Here is a 27,052-nt window from a genome sequence, read left to right on the forward strand (position 1 = left end):
TAACTGGACACAAACAGTCCAGATTAGACACAGACATCTGGGGGCTTTAGGTGTCACCCTCCTGGCCTCCTCAACCGTACTCTTTTCTGTTTTTTCTGTGGTCCTTCCAATTGCTGCTGCGTGCTGTGGTTTTGTGAAACTGCTTATAGATGTGTTTAAATGGCAGTACACGGTCAAGTGTTCCATTTGATGAGATTTTAGATGCTTGACTTGCATGTGGGAGCAGATTTAAATTAAATTGCTGGAGTGGGTATTACCTTGAGCTGCTTGCCCTACCTTTTTGATGGAGATTGCTGCCAGTGAGGCAGGGATGATGGTATGGCTCCTGGACTGGGTCAGTCGGGAGCTGCCCTGAAATTTGAGAGCTTTCACTCTGGAGCATTAAAATAACCTGAATTTGTCATCAGTTTATGTCAATGTGTTGGGCAGTAACCTTTGGCAGCCCAGGACATGTTTCCCAACTATCTCTCTGGCTGTAGGGGTAACACTTCATATCTGTGAACTGGGGTGAAGGATAGAGGAGTTTGCCAACCCACCTTCGGCTGACAATTTCAGTCTTCTGCTGTAAAGGCAGTGGAGCCCTAAAGCTCTGTGTCTGAAATCATTAGCCTGCTTTTATTATACCATTCACGTATACATACGCACAATCATATGCATGTTCACATACATACAGGAAAGATTTGTCTTCAAGGTACATGATAATTTCAGGCATAAAGAAGGTGTTAGTTATTTGCTTTACCGGCAGTAATAATACGCATTTTTCTCCTCAAGATAGGTTAGCCCATGTTCATTACTATTAGGGCTGATCATTCATCTGTATATATTTCTATTGCTCTCAAAGGAGTTCAAAAAATGAATCCATAGTTTGTGAGGTGCTCTGATATATACTGCAGCTTAGGTAGGAAATTGTAACAGAGTTTTCTCTGTTACTACATTGCTATTTTTCACCTCATTCATGGTCTTCTGTCTTGCAGATCCTCTCCCTGTGCTGGTCTTTGGGATGAAGGAAATTATGTTCTGTAAGCAGATCTATAATATAAAGACTGAGATTTATTAATGATATTTCACAGAATTTGGATCCCTAGTTCTATGTCAGTATGCAGTTTTATGGAAGAGATGCAACTAAAAATAACAATGCTCCATGATCTACAGATTTTACAAACCCTCCTTTTAAAGCTTGATTTCTAAAGCCCATAAACACTCTCTTCCTGAAGGATTCCTGAAATTCAGGCGAAAAATCCAAAGACTCAGGTGACTGCTAGTATTTGTTCGGCCAATGTGTTAGAAGGAACAGAAACAAGAAAGGAGATATTTCAGGGGTTTTTTCCTGTGAACGTCCTGGTTTATGGGATGTTACAGTGACACCTGGTGGAAAACAGTGTTGGAAATCTAAAAAATTTCTGCATCATAAAACGAATTGTACGTTTGAATAATGTCTTTAATGTTACTCTTTTATTAACTATCTGTATTGCAGTAATAGAGCCCATTTGTGCGTGGTATGCATATACTTCACACATACGAGTATGCAAAGGCTCACTTACAAGAATTATCAGCATAATTAATAGCAAATCTTTCCAGTTATAAAGAAAGGTTAGTTATGTGTATTTGGTAATAACCAAATTTCCTTGCCCTGGGAGCCAGATGCCAACATTTTTTTACATGGCTGCTGACTTACTGTTTAGGGTTTCAGACACACCTTGATTACATTCCTCACCAGGTTCTTAACTTGATGCCTCCTTCTCCCCTCCCATTGCTCCTCCCTATATATCCTCAAACAAGGCCCAAGACATCCTCATAACGATTTGTTTCTAAAAAGACCCAAGCCAAAACAAAAGAAGTGTTGCATAATTAAATGCAATTAAATTTATTTATATGTTTATTTATTTTAAAAGATTGAAAGTATACATATTTGTTTATCTGGGCTACATCTAAGATAGTAATTTAAATCCATGCCAGGCAGCATTCTTACTCCTGAGTAGCCACATAGATAAACTGTTAAACTGTTAGAGTTGTCCCTGGCTGTTTTGGTCCACATCAGCACTAGCCCAAATACGGTCTGGGAACAGTTTGGGATATAGTAAAAGCTAGGAACCCTTCTCTATAGGTTTTTCAGTTGTGCCTATCCTCTCTTGGAGTATGAGTGATTTTCAAAGTGTGGATGTGGTCTATCCCATGCCACCTGCGCGGGTATGGGTATGAGTACATTTAATTTACTGGTATAGACCTACTAGCCTGGGAGACCAAATCTGGAGGGTCCTAAATTTCCTAAAGATATGTCCAAAGAACAAAGTGCTCTGCCTCAGGAGGAAACTGGAGCCTACATCTGCATGTCACCATCTTCCTCTTCATTTTTGCTGCTCATAAGAGTTCTGTCTAAGCTTCTTCAGCCGAGTTGAGCTGGATTAGCGAAGAGCTACTATTTAAGCAGTCAGACTAAACTGGCTTATTTTGGCTGGAGCTAAGGAGTCCCTTCTTGAGCAGGTTTGCTGGTGGGCTGGAGCAGGGGGCAGCATTCTTCTGGAGTGGAGAAGTGACAAGCAAATGGATCAGTAAATCCCCCTCACCTGTGTGACTGAAAGCCCTTAGCTGAAGGCTAAGCTCACCTTAGATGAATCTTACTCTTGTCTAGGAGTTCCCATGAGTAGTGGTGAAGAGGCTGAGATAATGCACAAGCAAACCCCTCAAACGCTTCCAGGACAAGTGGAAGAAAAGGAAGGAGCCTACTTCAAAAAACATTTTCTTCCTCTAACCTCCTTCCAGCCATGTGCTTGGCAATATCTATCAGCTCTCTCTGGCCTGGTTTGTCCTTTCCTCCTGCCCCAGTGCTTTGAGCTCCTTTCATCACCCACACAAGGGCACAGCAGCACATGGGGCTGTGCTGCAGTCTGAATCAGAGAAAACATCATCAGATTAATGCCAACCCATTCACTTCTGTTGTTGCTGGGTTAGTGCTAACCAGATTCTCAGCCTGGTTTACTGCATGACTGCAAGAAGGTTTGCTTGGCAAGTGAGCAGGGCTTGGGAAGGTGTGGTAGAAAAGTGGGTCTCCTCTTTAAGCATCAATGACAGGATGTGTCAGCTTAAACTGATCATCAAATGCTATGCTATTTATAAAATAGCACATTTTATTTATGTTGCATAGTACACATACACAAAAATGACATAGCACTTGTTTATACACACACACATATATATATATATAAAAGCTGGATTGATTTCCTTCTGCAATTCACAGACTGACTGTGGATAGCTCTGCCCGTACGACAGAGATGTGACATAGACTGGAAGCTGGGTTGATCTTAAACTTGAATTCCCACTGACCTGTTTAATATGAGTCTCCAATGTAGGACTCTTTAAATCGGATGCATGATTTACCCATCAGCTTCAATTTTCTTTCATGATATGGACACAAAATTACTAGTACAATTGGGCCCACTCATGTAGAGATCCCCTAACAGATTGACTTTGGTTAGTTTGTGTCTGTGTTGCATCAGAAAGCAGACAGGGGTGTGTTTTGAGTGGTATTTTGGTGTGGAAACGGAACATTTGGAAACAGTTTTTAAAATAGAGAATTGGTTAACATTTTTGTGCTGGCTGAAATGAACTGTGGTGTTCTAACAAGGTTATTCATCATCACAAGCAAATTTTCTTAGTTGTATCCACTTGAAAATATTTAGAAATAGCTTAATCATAGTAGAAATAAAGTTTAGGCGAGTTTTCTCTCACTCTCCCTGTTTCCCTGTTGCTTGGATCACCTGATTAAAAGCATTGCGCTTAGTTTCCTCTTTACGATAATGATATTTATGTAAGGAGATACGCTGACTTTCATTGGCCAATTCTCTTGTTTCAGCGGTTTAATAAGAAACTATGAAATAGATGTTGTGCAATTTCAAGACAAATACTCCAGGAAGCTGAAAAGTTGTTGAAGGAACAGAGTCTAAACAAGGATTAAAAAAATATTTAATAAACTGAAATGCAGAAATTTCAGTTGCATCTCTGTCATCTAGACTAAAAGGAGTTCATATGGCCAAGTCAAGGAAAGAATCAGACTGACAGGTGAAATTGTTTAAGTTATGAGGAACATTTGCCTGTGGGATCTCCCGCTAACCAGACTTGTTGCTTTTTACTGTATATGGATTTCTGCAGTGTGCTGTACTTTCTCAAAAAATTGTCAAAACTTATGTACAAGTAACCTGGTAAGTTTTGAAAAACTGTACTTAATCTTTTGAAACATAGATCGTTGTTGTAACTGTAAGAATTTTTTATTACATATCGGCTTTTTCAAAATTATGATAAAGAATGTATCTGAGTAAAAGCAGTTTTAGAACTAATGTTTAACATTTGAATTTTTGGAACCTGGTGAGGAAAAAATCCCATTAACCAGACTGTGTGGGTTTTTGTTTTATACTTTCTTTATATACTTATGTTCCAACAGCTCCTGAAATTATTATAAACGCTAAAGACCCTGGAGGGTGGAGGAGAGAAACCTTTGTTCTTTCAGTTTATTCACTTTACTTATCAGTTTAACTCTAGTCTATGACTTTTCTTATGTAAACCTAGGAAAACTGTAAATTCACAATAAATGAACCTGGGAATCTGTGGCTTGCACAATTATCCTGATCTAGTTTCAGGTTCTTTTTTAAGCCGCCTATGCTTTAAATTGTGGTTATTTCTTTAAGTATTAAAGATCCTTAATCTTATGCTCTCTTAGTGTTCCTTTGAGTAGTTGAGTGGAATTTATTATTTTTCTTTCTACTGATGCATGACAGAGATAAGCAAAACCTCTCAAATACAAACAACAGTTCTGCATGAGGCTTTCAGGAGTTGCCTCCTTGTTTCTATTTGCCTGAAATTTTGATGTTGTTTAGAAGACCATGTACTTTTGCTCTGCAAAAAGGACATTTTGTGCCTTGGGGCTAGCTAACTGTGGAAACCCACTGCAGAGGACTATCACCTGCTCCATTTTATTTCTTACATTTGTCTGACAGTTCCTTTAAAACTGTTTCTAACTCTTGCACCAGTGAAAGAGTTAATTGCCTTCCCTGATGGAAGCCTATCATGCAATGATAACTTTAATGGGGATCTTTTGATTTAAGCTTAAATTAATTCAGAATAAGAAATAGGTCGCTCTTCCTCTCAGCTTTGAAAGACAGGAAAATCGCATTCACGTTCAGTGAACGTATTGTGTAAGGGATTCAGATGAGAAAAATATAATCGTGGAGTGTGAGAGCTGTAAATCTTATTTTTCACCTCCAGTCTACTTATTGTGTTCACATTTGCTTTGTGACACCTTTGGTTCTGCCTGTTGTCATGGTGTGCCCAATGTGCTGAAAATTTCTTCCTGAGAGCTGTTTTCTTAAGCGTGCTCTTACCTGTTTGCAGGACAAAACTTTAGAACTAACATTCAGCTTCTCCAAGGTTGTTAGATACATCCTCAAATCATTTGCACTTCACAGGCAGTGACTGGTTTTGCACATTGTGACTGATGTGAAAAAACAGGCACCTTAGCTCGAGAGCACTTTTGGCAGGAGAAGAGGGGCGGTCACCATATGGCTGTTTAAAACCCCTTCAAAAGGAGACCAGACAAAAGGCATTTAGCTTAAAGGAAAGTCTTTCTGCTCCCAAGAGGTCAAAGCCACTTGGCTTTGTCATTTTTGCCCAACATATTTATGAAACGTTTGTTACTGACTCAGTGAACCAAAATCAAGAGACGAGAGTGGAATTTCTACCTGAGATAATTTAATTAACAGTAACTGATTCTGATTTTGCCAATGTCTGTCTTTGACGGTACTATGAAGTTAGTCTCAAGTGAGAAGCTACTAGTATGTCACCAACAAATTTCTTCAAATGAGGAAACATTAGTCAAAGAAAATTTGTTTTACAAGAAACCAGTGCTTCAATATATTTTCTTCAAAGAATTTTGGGGAAACACTTTGGCTCTTTGTAAAAGTGTATGTATTTCTCTTATAGGAAGGAGAACTTGGAATTACTAACCTTTGCAATGGTAGTGACATCACTGGAGCAGTGAGTAATGGTTTACTTTATTAATTACTGACCTTTTACGTTACTGCTGTTTGAATAAAGTGGGTACAATGATCATATTGTCAAAGACTTCACGTAAATGCACACAGTTGCCTGTCTGGCATAAGTCAGTAGGTTGTGTGCTTAGGTTTGGCTCAAATTATGAAAGACACAACTATCTTTTTTGTTTAAAGGAAATGTGTAAAGGATATGGATCTCTGCTGTGAGTCATGTTCACATTTGTGGTCTACAAAATTAATAATCACTCTTTTTTGGAGAAAATTACTGAAAACTAGTGTTCCCTCCAAAATGGAAATCATTAAGACTGTTTTATTCAGCTACCTTTGTACAGTTAAATAGTGTATTTTTTTTTCTCGGTGATTTGGTGAGAGAAAAGTTAAAATGACAATTGTTGAAAATGTAGAGTTCTGTAGGACTTCAGATGGTTGTGTCTATCATGGGGGGCTCTTTAACTTGACATGAGCTTTCCACAGCAGCATTCTTGTAAGGACTTCAGCTGATGTTCTCCTAGTTCAGATTTCAACTGCAACTCAAGCTGGCCATTATACATATTCTTTGAAGAGCAGTGGGAGAATTCAGACATCAATATTTTCCACAGAGACCAGCGGGAAACAGCCTCTCAGCACCTTGTATCTAGCCAGGCTGGGTCATTTATGATGCTTGGACCATAAAAGGCTGTGTTGTCATGACAATACATAGCTAGGTTGACTTGCCTATTTGGGTTACTGTGTATCTTTGCTCAGTGTTATCAAGTCTTACTATTTTTTTTTTCATGAGGCTTTGTAATGCTCAATATCAGTGTCTCCTGCTTCCAAAGTTGCTCCCTTCCAACTTCCCTTTAAAAAGAAAAATGTACATGACCGTTAAGAAGTGGATGTGACAGAACAAACAAGAAAGGTCCAACATCAAATCCAAACCATATAATATTTATTACATCTTTGAAAACTCATGTTTTTAAAGCTGATACCTTGCTTGTTGGAGAGTGGGGGGCTTGTGTTGAACGGCTTTCCACTGTGCTTGTCTGTGCCGCATACCGCATATCTGTTACTTTTCCACAGAGAATAAGTGGTGAAATAGAGCTGAGAGAGAGGGAGCACTGGCCATACACATCACGGCTGTCTGGGTGACTCATTCCCAGAGCAAGACTGAACATGGACTGTCTCAGCCAGGACTCGTTCTGTCCCTGGAGCTGTGCATCAGCCTGTTCCCAGGGCCTATGTCAAGCTGAGCACTCTCCCCAGGTGATAGTCACAGTCTGCTCAGGTGTCTGTGGTCCTTCTAGTGCTCTCAGTACAGGCAAGGGTGTCAAAGTCTTTACCAGAGCTAAACAGGTAGTTGAATATCTACTGTTTTGCACAAACCAATCTCTAAGAATGATTTTTTTTTTCTTCTGCTCTATATTTGGTTTTACATTGAGAAGGGCACTCTACAACATAACTTGCTTACTGTAGTATCTGCATACCATTATCTTTGGTATATTTAGTATTTTTGTTACAGAGTTTAAGTGCTGTAAATGCCTGTTTTATTGCTAAGGAACCAGGGCACAAAGGATCTAAGTAACTTGGTCATGAAGAATCTTTTACTGCAGCTGGAAATTGAACTATTGTACTCACCCTTAGCGCTGGAGTACACCTTATCTTTAAAAATGTACTTTCAAAGTCATTTTTAAAGCCACCATCTGTCTTTGCAGTGCACACAGGGATGTCAATTTTGGAATGCAACGGTGCAAATCAATTGCCTACTGAAATGTGTGAGTATTGCCTTAGCCTGTAACAGTTGTCTCCAGTCCATCAAGTACCCTATCCAACAGCAGACGTGGAAAACCTAGCCAGAACAGTGTTTCTGTGAAAGATGTAATGTCTGTATTTTCTCTCAGTACATTTATAAATTCTCTTTTGGGAAGATGATACTGCTTGCTATGGGAGTTACCTGTAATATCAAAAGTTTTCATTGTGTTTGTCAAAATGTGGCGATATTTCACAGCTTATTAAGCTCAACCAGTCACCCAGATTTTCAGGCAGTGAGAAAGAACTGGTGCTTTTCAGGATTTTACTCTACTGGACCCTGTCTCAGAGTTGTATGCAGATGTAAATGAAGCACATGGTCTTTACTAGATTGATTTCTTGCTTTTACTAAACCAGATGAATGAGCTTTAGCATTGGTCTGGGACAAATGCCATGATAGTTTTTAAACTGCTCTTTTTTCTGTCCCTCTTGAACACCTAAAGTTCATTCATCCTTGGCATCATTTTAATGTTGACTTTCTGGTTTTTCAAGAGTGGGTTTTCCTTCTTTCATTATTTTCCAGCGATAGGGTTTTGTAGTGTGCTTTCACCGTAAGAAACTTCTAATTAATAGATATAATCTGTTTGAAATACTCTGTGATTATATTTGTGCTAATCCCACATTTTATTAATTTGCTTCTTGGCAGAACAAGACATACACCAGAGCATGTGAGGTAAGTTAAATGCTATCAGATCAATACAAAAAAATCACAATTTCAGTGATTACTATGTCCACATAGTGCTAAGAAATACAATGTAGATACACAAACTTATCAAGCGAGGTCCAATTTTTTTGTGCTCCTTAAAGCTGCAGAATGATTTAAGTACCTGAATCCTTTCTTTCCAGCATGGTGGTAAGGACATGTTTGCATTAAAAACTGCTGTGTAACAAAAAACACTGCTTTAAGGAAAGCAGACTGATCACACCAGTATGGAATGCAGCACAGACCTATTTAAACTATGTTCTAGACTCACACAGGAGTCATGTTCTATCTGGTTTTTTGTCAATGCCGTCAAAGACGATCCAGACAGAATACTTATTAAGGCTAGTATGACACCAGCTTGACAAGACCTGGAAACAAGGAATGGGAGCTAGAAGTCAAAATAATACACTTTTGACTGGGTAGAGAGTTTGAATGAAGTAAAATGCAATTCAGTAAGGGACAACATGTCGCCCTTTAGAAAGAGACCTCAAATGGGGTGTGCTTGGTCTGTGCTGCAGATGGACTGGTGTTTACAGTGTTAAGTATGAGGCAGCAAAGTGCTGCTAAAGAGACAGTGCCTTTCTGGGGCCTTTTTAGCAAGAACGCAGAGCGTAGGATGAGATGGGGATGGGACAATTGCAGGATTGTGTTTGGGACTGTTGAGACCGCAGTATGAAGGCTGTACCTAGATGAGGGCAACGCACTGCAAGTAGGCAATGGAGGAGTCGGAGGAAATCCTGAGTAGAACACAAACTCATTGGCAAGCTGGAAGTTTGATTGAAAGGATTGATATTTTTAATGCTTTTTTAATCTGTGAAACTGTGATGATGACAAATGTTTACAAATATGCTAAATGGTGGTTTTGGAGTGTAGGAGCAATCCAAGAAGGAACCAACTTACTTTTGTAGAAACACAGAATTAGCGTGTGTGGGTTTTTTGGTTGTTGCTGGGTTTTGTTTTTTTTTTTTGCTTGTCTGGCCACACAATATGCCAGTTAAATTTACTAACTCTGCAAGGGCTTTTGTGGGATTATCTTGCCACTGGATCATCTGGCTGACTTGACTCCCTACATGGTCAGACGAGCACCAGGTCACTGCATGCACAGGATCAGGTCATTGCAGTCTGTAGCGAAAGGAGTGGGAGTGAGTGGGATTTTTCCCTTGATGTTGGCTCAGCTTTGTCGTGTGAGTACACCTCGGAACTGAAATCTGGTAGTATTGCTTCTGTTAGATATTACCTCTTATCTAGGAAGGGGGGACTGCCACTGGATTTGGTGCGAATAGTCACAAGAAAGGGCAGCAGAATCTGGCTCATAGAGGTGCAGTTCTGATCAATGGACAATATATGAGGATTTCTTGTTTTCAGGCAGAGCAGATACCAAATTTCCCTCAAAATTTCTAAGGCTAAGAGCTTTAGTAATCCTCTTACCTCAAGCAAAAATTGGATTTATTGTTCGGACAAAGATCAGAAGAAGAAAGAAAAACACGACAAAAACCAGATGGTCAGAAATGTTTGTGTTAAATGGAGCAGAAGCCACTATGAGTCAGCATTTAATCTAGGCATACTATTCCCTACAAACTAACGAAAAGCTCCACTGTACAGTTGATAACTGACACCTGCTAATACCCGGATCTTTGCTTGCTAACAGTCATGATAATTCACTTGGAACTATTTTATTTCTCTGAGATTGGAAAAAACTTTTTAAGTGCTTGCACTGAGCACTGAATGCCTAGATGTGAGATAATGTATGTAGGAATATACTGCTAAGCAAATTTTTGAATCTGTCTCAGCTGCAACCATGTTGTCTGAAATAACATGCCTTATCAGTTTCCGTAGGGTGCCGGAAATGTATATCCTAGAAGCAAAGGAAGAGCAATTAAAATGTTTGCTCACTTAACATAATGAATTGCTTCTGAATGATCTAAAGGTTAATGATCACTTGAAAGGTAGCTGCTGTATGAAACAAACTTGAGGATTTTATAGGCTGAATGGACTTGCAGAATAAAGTGAGTCCAAACAGAATGCTTGTCTAGAAAAGCTCAAACCATCACTTCTTAAAAGTTTTGTCTTTTCAGGAGACTCAGCCTTGCATGTAATTTTTATGCTACTGAGATCCACCTGGAAAATGTTGCTACCCCTTCTTTAGTTCTCTACCTATAAAGCAGGGTAACACTATATCTATGTTGCCTAAACTATTATGCCTAAAGTGAAATTTCTTGGGAACTTTCTGTTCTTAGGATGTGAGTGTGGAGAACTCACTGCCCTGGGGTATCTGTCATGTTTGCAGCTTGTAGACCTGACTGTACCAGGAGGAGTAACTACTGATAAGAAAGCGTGAATTAGACAGGGCTACTCTTACAAATTACTAATTTCAACTATTTTGAAAATTCCCTGGAAGCACATTTGTAAGAGTGTGCCTCATTCATAGGAAATCACAAAATGAGGGAATCACAGAAATACATGAAGTGGGAAAGGGTGAAATCCAACATGTGGAACATTTCACTAACAAGTTAAAAACCATCACTTCCTAACTCCACGGTTGTCACTGAAGTCTATCTCCAACTTTAATGTAGCTTCATATTTGTGTTTTCCACAAAGAGACAGTGTGTAAGGATGAAGCCCCTAATTCAGTGCCCAATGAATTGATGGAAAGGTTCTCAGGAAGATCTTCAGAGTGAGTTTGTGGTACTGTTATTTTTTAGAATGAATGTAATGATTTCCACAGGGTTTTTGTGTATTCAAAATGTCCACAGGATTCATATATATTTAAAATGTGTTTGCATAATTCTAAAAGGAATTTTGCCTTTACACAAAACTAACCAGTGAGTTCTATACCCTACACAGACAGTTTCCTGTAAGTTTGGCTGTAGCCGTGCAGAGGATGCATATGGAGTTGAAGCACAGAGTAAGTCTGAATGAGTGTTCTGTCCGATTCACAGGCTGATAAATTCAGTTTAAAGGTTATAGTCTTGTTCTATTATCTGGATTTCTTTGAAAAAATAGAAATGTCTTGAGGGTTTTGATTCATCAGAAAATTACCACTCTTCTTTTTTGTTTTAACAAATACAATGAAGTTAACTCTATCTTATAGTAAAACTCTTCTTCCCTCTGTTTCATGGACATAACACTTTTTGAATCCATTCTCAACTGTTTAAGATGATACTTTGTCAAGTACCCATCCTTGACCTGTCTGCTATCTTGAAATCATTGCCAACAGCTCCTGCAACTTACATGGGAACAACTGGGCCAACCGGTGCTGTTGAAATAGACCCCTGGAAAATCTCTTCAGAAGTCTCCCATACCTTCTCTACGTTTCTATTCAGCAAAATTTTACTAAGCACCTGCAACTAAAAGTGCATTTACACAAGTGCAGAGTTGTAGTCACATTTGCCTACATTAAGCTTGGCCCAGTTCAACTAGATTGTCTTTAAAATGTCATGTGATCTTTTCAGCAACATTTTCAATATGATCTTTTATGTGTTTTTTGTTGGCTTCACAGCTTTCAGGTATGTGGAGTAATAGGCTTTTACCCTTAAGACTCAGAGATTGCCGTGAGAGATTTTTTCCTTACTGTTGTACTATTTTTTCCCCCTCAGACTACTTGAACAAGCCTAGAGCACCATTTGCGTCTACCATTGGAAGCCACAGTGTCACATTAGGGTGGACGCCAGCTAACATCTCTGCGGTGAAATATATTATTCAGTGGAAGTTCAATCAGCTCCCTGGAGACTGGAGGTACACAGAGGTAAAGAAGGACACTTCCTTTTACTTTGCAAGGAAATAGAGTCTTCTCTGATCTTCATTTTATTTTAGAAAAATATTGGATAATATCTTAGGCGCGGAAAAGAGATTTGCAAAATCATGAGTACCGTGGAGAAGCTGAGAAGTGGACAATTATTCCCTGTTTCCTCCAATGCAGGAACTGGGGAGCTTGATGGAAACTATCAGGTAGCAGGTTCAAAACCAGCAAACAAAGGTATTTCCTCACAGAATGTGTAGTTAAAATATTCAGTTGCTTCCTGGCACATGTGGATCTTAAATTACTAAATTTAAACTCCTAAATATGAAAATTACTGAAATTATTAAATAAGGTTTGAAAAGTGACTGAACAAATTAATGGAAGAAATAAATTGAGTTCTACTAAATGCAAACATTGCCACTGTTTCATGTTGAGTCATGCTTATAAAATGCCGAGACTGAGAATATTCAGGAGAAGGATCACTGTAGGCTTGCTTTTTTTTTTATACCTTTCCCTAGAGACATTCTCAAAGACACAATACTTGGCTAGAGAGACTTTTGTTCTGACTCAATACGGTTATTCTCATATTACGTTCTTTTGCGTCAACTATACACTAGTTATCTTGCCATCATCTCTGTTGGACCAATTTACAGAGCATGTCAAGTTGGTGCCACTAAAGTCAAAGGTAAAGATAATTTGCTAGGCCGGAAGTTCTGCTGAATTAATCATTGGGGAAATAATGGGAAACAATGACTTCAGACTGTAAATATTTTAGGGTAGCTAGGAGCCTTTGGATCTTAAACGTGTAGCATATGTATCAACAGTTTAAAATACATTGCTCATAATATGTTGTTATTTTAGGTTTTTTACCTTATTCTTCAAATTTAATCTTATATTGCATCCATCCTTCCATCCATCCGCTCATTGTTTAGATTTGGTTGCATGTTCTGAAGAAAAGAGAAAAGAAAAAGTTCTGAAAGACTGGAAAATCAAAGTCTATGCTGAAAATAACTCCCCAAATTTCCTCTTCTTTAAACTTAGGATGCTGCACTTTTGTATCCTGAAATGTATATGTTGTTGTATGAGGCTCTTTTGCCCTGATAACACCCTACATAGTAGCTGCAGATGGAGGAAGGAAAAAACCAATTGTGTCTGTGCATTAATCTAGGTAGTATCTGAAACTTCATATACAGTCAGAGACCTTCAAGCCTTCACAGAATACGTGTTTCGAGTAGTTTGGATCATTACATCTCAGCTGCAGCTCCATTCTCCATCTAGTCCCAGTTACCGGACACATGCTTTTGGAGGTAATGAATGGCACTATTAGTTGCATCTTTCAGGAGCGTGTCAGAAACGTTTGGGTTTCTGTGTCATTTCTTTTACAGAAAACATTGATGCTTGATCTTCAGGATGATGTGTATGTTGTCTGTTGGGTAGCTGCAGAAGACCAAATTAAAATACTACAGGCTCTCTGTTTGAACGAGAAGAGTTAGGGCTGCTTCCTCTTTCCAGTTTTAGAAATGTGTACAGAAAAGCACATGGTCAAAATTGTGAGGGTACAGTGGATACTTCTGCACATAATTATGCATGTTAAATTTTTGACTGAAATACACACATTTTCATCGACACTAACAGAAGTTAACCATTGCTGAATTTTTATGCTGTCCCTAATCATATTTATTAGTGTAAATGAATTAACAGGTATGAAACCTAAAAATGTACCTAGAAATAGAAAAAACATCGATGTCTTAAATGCTATCCCAGGATCAGTTATTTATGTCTCTTGCAGCTCCTGCAACAGCTCCTGTCATTAAAGATATTCAGAGTTCAAGTCCAAACACTGTTGAAGTTAGTTGGTCTCCACCACTTTTTCCAAACGGATTGATTGTTGGATACAACTTGCTTCTGACCAGTGAGAATCATGAACTATTAAGAGCCTCAAGAGGGCACAGCTTTCAGTTCTACTCCACCTTCCCAAACAACACTTACAGGTATGAAAGGAAGAGAAAACCAACATGGCCAAGTGTGCTGTAGCACTTCTTGACCAGATAGTACAGGGTGTGCCTAAATATCCCTTCTGCAGAATTAGGCTCTTTACTTATGTTCTTGTCAAAAGCAAGGGAACCTTCCTTGAGATAATGGAATTCTTACAGATGAGTTGTCTGCTTATGTGGAAGTCAGATGGTGAGGAAGGAAAACCAATTTGATATAGGGCCAGCAGGCTGATTTTCTTAGCTGCTGTTTTTAATTTTTTCAGGCTCGTGTGACATGTTTCCAGTATATTGAGGGAATAATAGAGCAGTCCTCTCTAGCCCTTTAAGCATCTGGAAAAATTCCTTCATTTTTATTAAACACAAAGGCTTGCATTATGCTTACACTGGTAAACACAGATCTTCCTTTGAAATGAAATTGAGTTGCTCTTCTGAGTCTGAAATTCCATTTTGACCTTTAATTTAGGAGATTCTGGTTTTGTCCCACTTTTGGAAAATTCAGATTCTGGTTGATTTTATTTTTATAACAAACTTCCCAGAGCATTATATTTAAACAAGCATTTTCGGAAAGTCAAGCACTTCCATAGCAGCTGCCCTACTCGATAAAATTTTTCTCAGGCAATCTTTCAAAAGAAACCTGCAAACCAAAACCTGTCTCTTTGGTTTACCACAGGTTCAGTATTGTTGCAGTTAATGAGGTTGGTGCTGGACCCCCTGCCGAAGCCAACATCACAACCCCAGAATCCAAAGGTACAAAAGTGGCAGAGTCCTTATTGCTGTTTGTTCCTGGGGACAAAGTCATGTTGGCTGGGCTGCCGCATACCTGGCTGAAGAGAATAATATTTAGACTGTAAACAGTGCATGACAAGGAGTTGTACACTGAGGAGTCAGTAACATATCAGAGAGAGGGTCCTGTTCTTTAGCTGTAGACATTTATAGGCCACACAGCATGGTAATAACCTGAGATGCTGGTAGACCCAAACAGATTTGGCCTGAGTTGTATAACAGATGAAAAACACCTCAGTGGTCTGAGGCAGTGACTGAGAGGATATGCTTCCATTTTCTGGATCAGATTTTAACAGCTGACAAACAAATGTATTTCTTCTAACATTAAATACTTAACACAAAATTAATTTGTCAAAACATCCTCAATTATCCCACGCGAAATATTTGTTGCTGTTTCATGGCTGTATTTATTTTACTATATTAACTAATTAATAATGAAAGTAATGATACACTACAGGTATCACTCAAAGAATTGCAGAAATATTAATTAATGTCCAGAGAAAGGTACATGTTGTGATAGAGCACAGGTGAGAATCAAAACAGTGTTACCAAAACGTGTCTTTAGAAAAGAAAACAAATGACTCTTCTCTCCTCCTGAAGAAATCCAGTTGTCAATAACCTGGAAACTCTTCAACTCCAGCAAACACTTCAATCTGTCTCTGAATCACCAGTCTTCTGCTATTGATTAGAGAAGTTGAACTTATAGCTTCACTAGTGCTTTTTAAAATATGACTTTTTTTTTTTTTTTTTTTTTTTTTTTTAATAGCTTGGGCACACTGATGTGTCCTTATCTGGAGACCCTGAGGAGGTTTGCTCTAGGGTTGGCTGACCCTGAGCCATAAACATTTGTGCCATTTGTGAAATGCCCAGACTGGTACATCTGACTGTGTTCATTAAGTCAAGCCAACTAACAACCAATTAATTTAAGGCAGAAAAAAAACAAACAAACAAGCCTACCCCGAAAAAAAACACCTTCTGGGAGGGTGGGGAACCATCCCACCTCCCCTTACTAGTCACCACATAAAACTCCAGTTGGTTTCCCCTGAGTTGCACCAGCACACGGTTTCTCTCTGCGCTGACGTGAACAGGAGCAACCCTTCCTCACGTATTACGTTCAGAAACAGTGTTACTCTATCAGGTACTGAGCTGTGTGGATCTGAGCCCTGAGAAGAATCAGGGAAAGAATCTGATCTCTGGGCTAGATTGCAAGAAATGTCATTGGAAAAGGGTTAAGGAAGTGATATTTGCCTCTTGTACTCTGCTCTGGAGACATCATCACTGGAATGACCTGTGGTGTGAGCATCATGTGAGAAACACCTGCAGCTCAATCTATGCAGATTATCCAGGAATAAATTAAGACAGCATTCGATAACAGTCTTGTGATACACATAGGAGGAAATGATATCTGAGAGCACACAGCTGTTTAAACTAGAGAGAAAAAAGAAGCAGCATTATTTGGAAACTGAAATTAGCCAAATTCAGATTCAAAATAGTGTACCACTTTTTAAAATGAAGGTAACTACATTGTGAATCAGTTTAACAGGGGATGTGCTAGATTTTCAGGGATCTGAGATTCAGAAGCAAGACTAGCTGTCTTTCCCAAGGCTATGCTTAGCCCAGACAGAAGGTATGGATTTACTGCAGAGGTTTTTATATAAGTTACTCAGGCCTGTATAAGCATGAAGTCAGCTTATGTGACCAAAGCTCTCCTGCTTGACTTTAGAATCTGTGACTTATTAGAAAACCCCCCCAAACATTAAATTTATCAACTTTGAAGCAGATCATATTATCCCATTATCACTATTATCTGTGAAATCTCCTTGTTGCTTGAAAAAATTACTGGTCAGCATGACGAAATACATGAAACAAACATACTTGCTTTGCTCTTTCCCAGCTCTGTCAGGTAATACTCTAGTTTGACCGGGCTTTTCAAAGGGGCCCAGGGGGTTTAAATGTCCCACTTCTGCTGGATCTTGGAGTCACATGGATGTCTTAGTGCCTTCTAAGCACTCCACAGGAGTCTGTAGGGCCTCATTTGCTCCAGTTTACTTTCCCTCCCTAGGGACTCACTACTGTTACAGGAAATGATGGTGTGAAATTCATGGGGTGCGTTCTCACCCTGAGTGACGAGCCAGAAGACACGGTAATGGTGAATAACTGATCACTTTCATCACCCAAAGAGTTTAAGTTTTAGTCTGTCCTTGCTAGTGTAAGAACATATTCATACATGTGTGTGTGCATGTGTATGTGCATATCTATTAATGCTGTATCTGAGTTAGCAACATTCTCCTCTGCGCTGCAGTCACCTATCTTAATTTGAGTTTCTTTGTCTGTTAGTTAAGGAAAAGGCAACATGGCTCTTCCTATCCAGAAACCAATCTTTAAGGAAGAGATACACAGAACATTTCCTCGAATCTGCCCAGTGCCTGCAAAATGGTATTGTACACCACAACATTACAGGTAAGATCAGATCGGACTTCTCTTTTTTCCTCAAGTATGACTTAGACTTCTGTCTTCATCAAGGACAGAATGCCCCTCACCTAGCCTGAGACAGTATCAAGCCTTCCTTTATAGTCAATGGAGACAAATAGGAACTTTCAGGACATGATTTGACCTATTTAAAATGACAGGCAGTGGGAAGGGATGAACTGTTCTCCCTAGTGCAACCTTTTCTTCACTGAATCTAGGCAGATACTTCAGGGCTGGACTTTTACGTAGTAGGTATCTAAATGGAGGTAAGATGAAGCCAAAGCAGATGTTTCCCTACAATTAATGACTGTTTTTTCTCAACATGAATATGGGAAAATGAAGTGGTTCGTACATAAGAACTAAATAATACGAAGTGCCAAAAGATACTGGCTGTAAAGTATGCTAGTATGTTAGCTAGTGCAGAGCCCTATAACAAGGCATTTAGTGGCCTAAGTCACCAGACAACCATGTTATCTCAAATTACTCACCACTCTTATGTTTATCTACATTGGTGTTGTATTTGGTCCTTGGAGACAATGTGGATTAATCTTAGTTTATCTACTGAAGTTCACAGAACCACAAAGATGCCAGAGAACAAATGATGCCCCTGACTAAATACTCTTTGATAATACAGGGGTGGCACAGACAATGCCTATCTTGAATTCTAGAGTGCATGGCGCTTTGTGAGGAGATGCCAATTGCATCTGTTTACCCTGGAGAGAGGCAAACGGTGTTAGCTGGTTTGCATATTACATACCCTCTTTTTGTCTGATTACCTTTCTGAAGGGCATCTGTCTATAATTATGTCACTTCCACAGCAAATGGGGAAGTTTCCTTGTTATCTAAAAGACTAGAAGTGGAGGAGAAAAACCAGTTAACCTTTCTCCAATGACGTTGGGTTACAGATTGAAAAATACTTATTTTTAACACAAGTAGAAAAAGTAACTGAAAATCCAATACATATTTCTTATATTATCTGTGTGCATATATCTTTCTATTTTTAGGAATTTCTGTGAATGTTTATCAGCAAGTTGTCTATTTTTCTGAGGGGAGTTCCATCTGGGTGAAAGGAGCTGCAAATATGTCTGATGCATCTGACCTAATGCTCTTTTATGCTGGCTGGGGGAATATTACATCCGTCTCAGTAGATTGGCTTTACCAGAGGATATACTTTGTCATGAGTGAAAAGGTAGTTCTCTAGGGCTTAATTAATTTTTTATTTAATTTGAACCATTACTGAGATTAATTTTACATAAGAAAATCTGATTTATGTATAGATATGTGGCACAAAATATAATTATAGAAATAGATTTTTTACTTTAATAATATTAACGTATTTCAGAGTTTTAAAAAAGAAGAAAGGTTTGAATATCAGGTCATATTTAAAGCAAACAGGCTGTATGTAACTCTGGCTCCTTGTCTTATTTTTCTCCTTAGGACATAACAAGCTTTGGTTTTAACTGCTTTGTTTTTGAGACTGACCTCGTACCCAACATAAGCAACTTTGTTTCTGTTACATGGTTCTCCATCTAGCTTGTTCAGGTCCTATTCTGCCTCAGGAAGGTGGTCAGATAACTAGTGAGTGATTATAATGCTCTTCATAACTGGCAAAAGATGTTCAAGAGAGAAAGTGCTTCATACCAGTGATGACAGCTCAGATTAAACTGTTTCAACTGGAAGTAAATATGTAGATGGCAACCTTGCACTTGATTCCCTACTCATAAAACATCTGTTACACTGATGGTCAGACTTTGCACGTACCTTTGCAGTCTTCTAATGCATAAAGGACTAGAAAGTTGCCTTAAATGGTTAGCGGGGGATGTTTTACAATCCTTTTGCCGTGTCTGATCTCTTGCTTACTGCTTAGGTAACAGGTAGCGGGAAAAGTGGTAGTGGTAAAAAGATACGAATGATCTGTGGACGAGCAGACTGATGGCAGGGATTTCTGAATCCCTTGCAGGTTAGAGAATTCCCAAGGTATTGCTCCCAGGATCAGAAAAGCACTTACTTCCCTCTTTGCCCTTCCCTGCCAGATCATTTTCAAAGTACAGTTTGCCTATACCCTCCAAACTGGGCTTTTACCTCCAGCTTAGAGCTAGGAAGTTAAGAGGAGGATGGCTGACAGACAGCTCTTTCAGGGTACGCTGTCATGGATGCATGCATACTTGTGTACAAGTGTTATGCTTGGGTGACTGACAACACAGGAGCCCAGAAGGCCCTAGGATTGTGAGAGAGATATTTCATTGTCTGGTTCCACTGAAAAAATCTTGGGCCAGCTTGTTTGCTCGTCAGCAAACACCCTATGAGTGCATGACCACTTTTTCTGCTCATTCCCCAGATACATGTCTGCCATATAGAGAACTGCACAGCAGCTGAAGACATCACTCCTCTTTATGTGACATCCCCTAGGAAGGTTATAGCTGATCCCTATAATGGGTAAGTGTCCTCCTTTGAGCACTTTATGTCAAAGGTGCTATAAAGCTCCTCTCTAATATTCTTCACTTCATTAGTCATCTAGGTTCCTGTCTCAAACTCTTACCCTACCAAAACAAAAGCGCAACTGTCAACAAATAACAAACTACAAAACAGTTGGAACAAGAGTGACACCATGCAGTGTTGTTCTCTGCATTTTCTTCCCTAGGGTGTTAGTAGAGGAGATAGAGTATTTCCAATGCAGAAATTTGGTTTTCAGACATTCAGTGCTTTTATGAATAAGAAGCTCTATACATTTTAAATGTCCATGCTTAAGACTTGAGGTATTATGGAAGAATATTCTCCAATAATCTGCCATCGAAATCCCCAGAAGGTAAAAAGTGATGTGCTTAATTATCCTAGGATGTATATTAATAACATCAAAAGCATTTTCCTATTGTCTGCATAAAGACAGGCACATCTCTGAGCTGTTAAAATATTTGTGACTCATGTTGCACTGTAGTTATTTGGATCTATTTTGCTCCATGACCAGCTATCTTTTCTGTCTCCTGGAGGATGGTATATACAGAGCAAACCTTCCACTCTTTCCTGGCACTGCCTCCACAGCTTCAGCAGTAGTGAAATCCAGTGCTCTGAGAGACTTCATGATCAACTTCCAATCTAAGAGACTTATTTTCTTCAACAAAACAGAACAGGCCTTTGTGTCAGGTTTTCTTGATGGTTCAGAATTTCACACGCTGCGATCACACGTGCCACTTAATGACATGGAGAGCTTCGTTTATGAGGATAACACATTTACTGTCACAGATGGCCGGGCAGTTTTCCGTGAGGAGTTCTCTCCAGTGGGGAGCTCTAGCTTCAATGAGTATGTAGCGGATTGCAATTTGGCCTATCCAGAGTACTTTGGCTTTAGCAACTTGATTTTCTATGGGGCATCAACTCAGCCTTTTCCTTTACCAACTCCTCCTCGGCTTGTCACAGCGCTGTTTGGATTGGACCAAGCAGTAATCAGCTGGAGACCACCTGAACACAGTATTGGAACCAGTAAGTTCAGTTATTTCTTCCTGAAAGTCCACTCCTTTTCTTTCTAGAGGAATAACTTCCTGGTTTCCTTTTCCTAATGCTGGGCTTTGGTGATTTCCATAGCCGATCCTGCTAAAAGATGTGGAATTACCTCAGTTTGACAATTTAACCCAATATTTGCCAGTAAAATAGCAAAATTGTCTGACTAAATTAATAAAAGTTTATACTGCTAACTCATTTGTCATCTGCATGCAATTTTAAGCAAGGCTCCATCTTAAGTACGGTATGGAGTAGCAGTAATACTGGTTGCCGATATCACACAGAAAATGCATGACAGAGTTGTAATGACTTTTGATTAGTGACTGTTAGTGACTGTGCTGTGGTCTCTATCCTCTGTGTATGTGTTGTTGAAAAGCAGAAAATTAGCTGGTTGGGGAAAATTTTGGTTCTTCCAACCTCATTCTTCACAGGGGATCAAACCACTACTCTTGGTTGGTCCCAGAGCAGGAAAATGTAAAATTTTAATGTATCCCTTTCCTAATTCACTGATACTGGCATTTTTGAAACGAGTCTCCAAAGTATAGTTTTCTCAAAGTATGCATGTCATCTGTTACAGCCATCTACTCTCTAATAACATGATTGTGTGCACCTCACAGGTCTATCTGCTTGGCAGCACTGGACCTATGATGTGAAAGTGTCATCTCAGCATCCATCTGAGGAGGAATGGGTTGTCTCAAACATTGGTGACACTAGGTTTACAGTGAAGGAGCTGGCCAGCTCCACAGCGTATGAAGTGTCAGTCAGAGCTGTGTCTCCTGCTGGTGAAGGGCCGTGGTCGGAGTCATTTAGAGGCACAACTTTAGAAGAAGGTGAGAACTGCTTTGTCACCCAGAAGAAATGAAGAATGAACTATGCATACAGCTTTCCACCTGTGAGGCGCAGGCTTTGGGCGAAGACTGCAAAATGAAGGGGACAACAAGGATTGTCTTAGAAACATTGACGAATACAGGATAAGTAAATTTGCTTTTAGTTAGAGTAGCAAGATTCTGAAACTAAAATAATGGTATTATATATTATGTATTTATTATTACTACTTACATACATTTTTCTAATGAAAATACACTATCAAACACATTATTTGATACACTATCAAAGGCACAAGAGGTGTTATTCCTTTCCTGTGCTCAGTAAAGTACTTTCTATGAAGAAATTTTTTGAGCAGTGCCTTGGGAGTTAATGACAGTTTATGGGAAAGTGCAGGGTCACTAATAGCTGAAAATCCTTGGATTCAGCATAGATAAGGGGGAAATGGATGTGTGAACAATGTCTGAGATTTGCAGATCTTTGGAATGTTTTTTGAAAACTAGTTCACCCGTAATAACCTATGTCTGAGGGGAAAGTAGCTTTCAACTTAAGGCACTGGACTGGCACTGGAGATTAGGGGTGACTTTTGCCTGACTTCGGTAAGGCCAAGTCCAAACCCACAGTGGTTTTTAAGCATCTAATAGGGCTCCAAATTGCCTTATTGTTCTGTTTTGAAACCTGCTCTGAATCTCTGAGTTTCTCACATTATGATATTTTCACGCCTTTCTTCTTTGTCCATTATTCCTTAGGGTAGGGGCAGTTTTAACTGTGCTCCTGTAACTTTCCAGACAGGAACCCCTGCTATTGAAACGCATATATTAAACATCAATTGCTTGTTGGTGTGCACAACTGCAGTTTCCTTTCTTTATCAGCTGAAGAAGAACCGTATATGTTGGCAGTGGGGGCTGAAGGCCTCTGGAAGCAGCGGTTGGATAGGTACGGGCCAGGAGAACTCCTCTGTCCTCATATAGGAAATATTTCAGGTAAATACTAAACAAACTGCATGCTGCTCCTGCATCTTGTTGGCATTTATTAGTTCTCCTGAACTGAAAGATGAGAGCTTTCATTGCAGCAGTCTAGACTCAAATGCAGTGCAGTGCAGTGAAGCAAGCCAAGTTCACTGAGCCAAGCCTTTGTGCCCATCCTCTTTCTTCTACTTTATGGATCAAATTAATCCTTAGTGAAACCCTACTGACCACCACAGTTACAGCAGAGCTAAAATCAACTCTCTGAACTAAACAGTTCTGCCTCTAGCATCCCAATATATGTCATACATTTATAACCATTAGGGCTATATATACGTACATTATATTCCTACAAGAAAATATCTGTCTTCATGTTAACTGAGCCTAACTGTTCATTTGTATTATTTTTTTAAAAAACTGAAGTGTCTGGCTACTTTTTATTATTTAAAAACATATGGGTTTTTATTTACATGTTTGTGAAATGCTTAGTATCTTCCCTTTTTTCTTCAAGACCTCGACTGGTATAATGACACTCTTTATTGGATTAATTCCATGGGGAAAGTTCAGACCTGGTCATTGAACAAAAGAGAGGATACCACTGAGAATACTTACGTATCTGACATCAGAAATGCAAGGATGTTGGCCTTTGATTGGTTGGGTCAATGTTTGTACTGGGCTGGCAAAGCAAATACGGTAGGTATAGTTGCAGTTCTTAAAAGGAAAAGAACCCTAAAGCCAGCAAGAAAGACTGTAAAACAGTATTTGGGAAAATAACCCTTACTTCTTGCAATCTGAGATGTGTTTGGACCTTTGCTTTTATAGTGTAGAACAAGGAGGCCTTTCTTCCCTTGTGTGGTTTTTCAGAGTTGTAAAAAAGTTTGGGGTAAAATGTTCACCAGGATACTGAATTCCAGGTGCAAAACAGGCGAATCAAACAAGCTATCAACAGTTTTGCTGGATTCAGCATTGTAAAAATAAGTGAAGACAGTGAAAATGGAGGCTGCCAAGTTGATCTCAGCTAAGAAGTAGATGGACTTTAGTAAAATTTGACGTGATTTGTTTACACAGAGATTTTCGAGATTTGCCTCTGTACTGTGATACTTTGCAGATAGCTACAGATAAAAAAAAAAAAAAATAACAATTGCACTTTGTACACTCTTCATATCAGGAACATTGACATGTGAATTATTTAAAAAGTATCTGACTTCAAAATTGCAGTGCTAATTTATGCAGTGCTGTCAAATTATGCCTTTCATTTCTTCTAAGTGCAAAGTCAGAAGCTGTTTTAAAAACTGGAACTAGGAGGCCAGATTTCACACTGCCTTGCACCCTCATTTACACTTGTGAATAGTGAATATGAAGTGGGTGAGAAACTCTGTCAGACAGAAGGCTGCCAAAACTGGGAAAGCCAAGGGGAAGAGATATTTCAGCTTTTTCTTTTGTTACTTTCTGTAACTAATAATTTTGCCTTATTCTTCATCCTTGTACTTTGAATGTGAAAGGTTTAGGCTTTGAAAGCCTAAGGTTTGCATAAGCTTCTGATAAACGGCTGTGGAAAAGGCACTTATGTATACTCAATGGCTGATGATTCAGGTATGATGCTAAAAGCAGTTTTTTTTTGTCCCTAGATCTACAGAAAATCTCTGCTAGGAGGCCATATGGATGTTGTGGCTCATGTTGTGTTTCTAGTGAAGGACCTAGTAGTGGATTCAGTAAATGGCTATTTGTACTGGGCCACAATGTATTCAGTGGAGAGCACAAGACTGAATGGAGAGGAGTATCTTATGTTACAAGAGCAGCTACAGTTTTCTGGTAAACAGGTGACTGATTTTTATTTTATTTTTGAGTGTGTGTGGTGTGTGTTTTAGTGGTTAGATCTCTTGAATATGGTCAGTGCCCATTCTTGTAAAAATCAACATGTTATGACCAGAAGAATAACATGCCTTTCTTGCAATATTCTTATATCATTTTGAGAACAGGGTAAGAATGAAATCATATAATAGTTGTTCCAAGACTTTGGCTCACAGTTCTAAAGTCAGACCCTTGCAATAAAATGTGACATTAAAGATGACCTTATGGTTGTTGTGCTGCTCCTTCCCATATGTGAAAGTTATTTGTTTTTCCCAAACTACTTAAGTCTAATGATCAGTTCAGTTCTGGCTTTCCCATCAAAATATGGAGCCAGAGCTCCATAGCATCCTACCTGCTTTGTGACGCTACACAGCTTGCAGGTCCTGACAGGGCCAGTTTTGGGCCTAGACACTTGCCAGGGACACCAGAGTTGCGCTTCAGGCTGCAGAGGTGCTCCTGCAGAGAGGCTTTGCCTGTGCTGAGAGGGGAGCCAGCAGCTGCTGCTCTACTTGTGCTCAGTGCAGCTGGCCCCTGCCGTGGCCTGGCACAACTTGCTGCTACTGCTGCTGCTGCCACAGCGCTGGTGAGGGTGCCAGATCTGTCACTGACAGTCCCCATCCTGCCTGATCCTGTCCCTCATACAGTGGCAGGAATAGCGAGTCCTGTGCTTTGTGAGTCTTCAAGGCTCTCCATCCCCAACTCGCCCTTTCCCTCCCTCATCTTCTCTTTCTCCCTTGACCAAGTCAGACATAGGCCTGGCCCCAGCTTGGCCCCTCTCTCTTTGCTCCAGGCTGCTGGGGAGCTCCAGAAGACTGAGAAGAAGCTGCTGCAAAGCAGAGCAGCTCCTCAGGGAGAAGGGAAGGGGGCTTCTTGCAAGAGTAAATAAGTGAAGAGCATAGGGGGGAAAAAAAGGGATGAGGTGTTGCTGTTTTAGTTGTATTAGGGTGGATAGTGGGTCCCATGCAGGGACAGGCTGGTAAAGGGGAAACAGAGCTGCCATTCCCCCCTATAGCTCACCAAACCCCCTGCAATATCTGGGAGTCCACTAACTCCCCTTTCCTACCTGGAGATTTTTTGATGTTCTCAGAGGTCCTTGCAGACAACCTCTGTATCTCTGCTGACCTCTCCCATGCCTTTCTTCCCACTCACCCCTCTCTGATGTCCTATCAAGTATCTTAAGACCTTGGTTCGGTGATGAAGCCTCATAGATCATTGGTCCCTTCCCCAAATCCATCTTGCATCTGCCACCATGTGGGATTTGCCATGCCAGGGACTTTCCTCATTCTTATTAGGCAGGATTCAGAATTGCCTACGCAGTGAAGGAACTCTGGGACTGAATATTCATCTCAAGAAAATATCTGCCAGGGTCTCAGCAGCCGCATGAGCCCTTCCCTTCCCTTCCCTTCCCTTCCCTTCCCTTCCCTTCCCTTCCCTTCCCTTCCCTTCCCTTCCCTTCCCTTCCCTTCCCTTCCCTTCCCTTCCCTTCCCTTCCCTTCCCTTCCCTTCCCTTCCCTTCCCTTCCCTTCCCTTCCCTTCCCTTCCCTTCCCTTCCCTTCCCTTCCCTTCCCTTCCCTTCCCTTCCCTTCCCTTCCCTTCCCTTCCCTTCCCTTCCCTTCCCTTCCCTTCCCTTCCCTTCCCTTCCCTTCCCTTCCCTTCCCTTCCCTTCCCTTCCCTTCCCTTCCCTTCCCTTCCCTTCCCTTCCCTTCCCTTCCCTTCCCTTCCCTTCCCTTCCCTTCCCTTCCCTTCCCTTCCCTTCCCTTCCCTTCCCTTCCCTTCCCTTCCCTTCCCTTCCCTTCCCTTCCCTTCCCTTCCCTTCCCTTCCCTTCCCTTCCCTTCCCTTCCCTTCCCTTCCCTTCCCTTCCCTTCCCTTCCCTTCCCTTCCCTTCCCTTCCCTTCCCTTCCCTTCCCTTCCCTTCCCTTCCCTTCCCTCCTTCTGTAGCTGGATGACTCAGTTCCCTGGCAAGAGAATCCCTTACTACCATAACAGGGACTGAGGACTCTGGGAGTCAGTGGAATTGGGACTGCAGACACAGTGAGCCTCTGAAACTTTTCCAGGCTGTGTCCTGAGCAGGTCAAGCTGAGGGACTGTCCCCTCTATTGCACTGCTTTCACTCTATGGAATCTCTCTCTAACAAAAGCTGAAGGCTCCTCAGCTCAAACCCTCAAACCCTGTTTACCCTCCGTCCTGAGCACTGGAGTGAGGCGTAATTTGACTGCCACAGAAGAGGTCAGCTCAGATGTATTATTTGCTGCAAGAGCTTTCTTTAAAACACAGCTCTTGCTAAAGAGGCCTTTGTTTTCCATCTGTCATACAATTTGTGCTTCAATTTTACCTGAATCCAGGTTCTTTATCAAGACCCTGTCTAAACTTTAGAGATCTATGTCTCTTGGTTAGCTTTGTA

The 27,052-nt window shown here is 40.2% G+C and overlaps 1 protein-coding gene across 1 annotated transcript in view; it reads left to right on the forward strand.

The window, feature by feature from the left end:
- The first annotated feature begins 4,073 nt into the window (after positions 1-4,073).
- ROS1 (ROS proto-oncogene 1, receptor tyrosine kinase) overlaps positions 4,074-27,052 on the forward strand; it is a 75,271-nt gene continuing 52,292 nt past the window's right edge. The window contains exons 1-17 of the mRNA XM_086461272.1: positions 4,074-4,196; positions 5,971-6,024; positions 7,733-7,792; positions 8,473-8,499; positions 11,374-11,434; positions 12,126-12,274; positions 13,437-13,575; positions 14,058-14,259; positions 14,933-15,009; positions 17,383-17,505; positions 18,519-18,703; positions 19,853-19,950; positions 20,480-20,991; positions 21,627-21,839; positions 22,707-22,817; positions 23,311-23,492; positions 24,428-24,619. Coding sequence (XP_086317398.1) covers positions 4,074-4,196; positions 5,971-6,024; positions 7,733-7,792; positions 8,473-8,499; positions 11,374-11,434; positions 12,126-12,274; positions 13,437-13,575; positions 14,058-14,259; positions 14,933-15,009; positions 17,383-17,505; positions 18,519-18,703; positions 19,853-19,950; positions 20,480-20,991; positions 21,627-21,839; positions 22,707-22,817; positions 23,311-23,492; positions 24,428-24,619 — 2,508 coding nt within the window. The remainder of the gene's footprint in view (positions 4,197-5,970; positions 6,025-7,732; positions 7,793-8,472; positions 8,500-11,373; positions 11,435-12,125; positions 12,275-13,436; positions 13,576-14,057; positions 14,260-14,932; positions 15,010-17,382; positions 17,506-18,518; positions 18,704-19,852; positions 19,951-20,479; positions 20,992-21,626; positions 21,840-22,706; positions 22,818-23,310; positions 23,493-24,427; positions 24,620-27,052) is intronic.

This window comes from Leptosomus discolor, chromosome 2 (genome assembly GCF_034619465.1).
Source record: "Leptosomus discolor isolate bLepDis1 chromosome 2, bLepDis1.hap2, whole genome shotgun sequence".
Classification (NCBI taxonomy): Eukaryota; Metazoa; Chordata; class Aves; order Leptosomiformes; family Leptosomidae; genus Leptosomus; species Leptosomus discolor.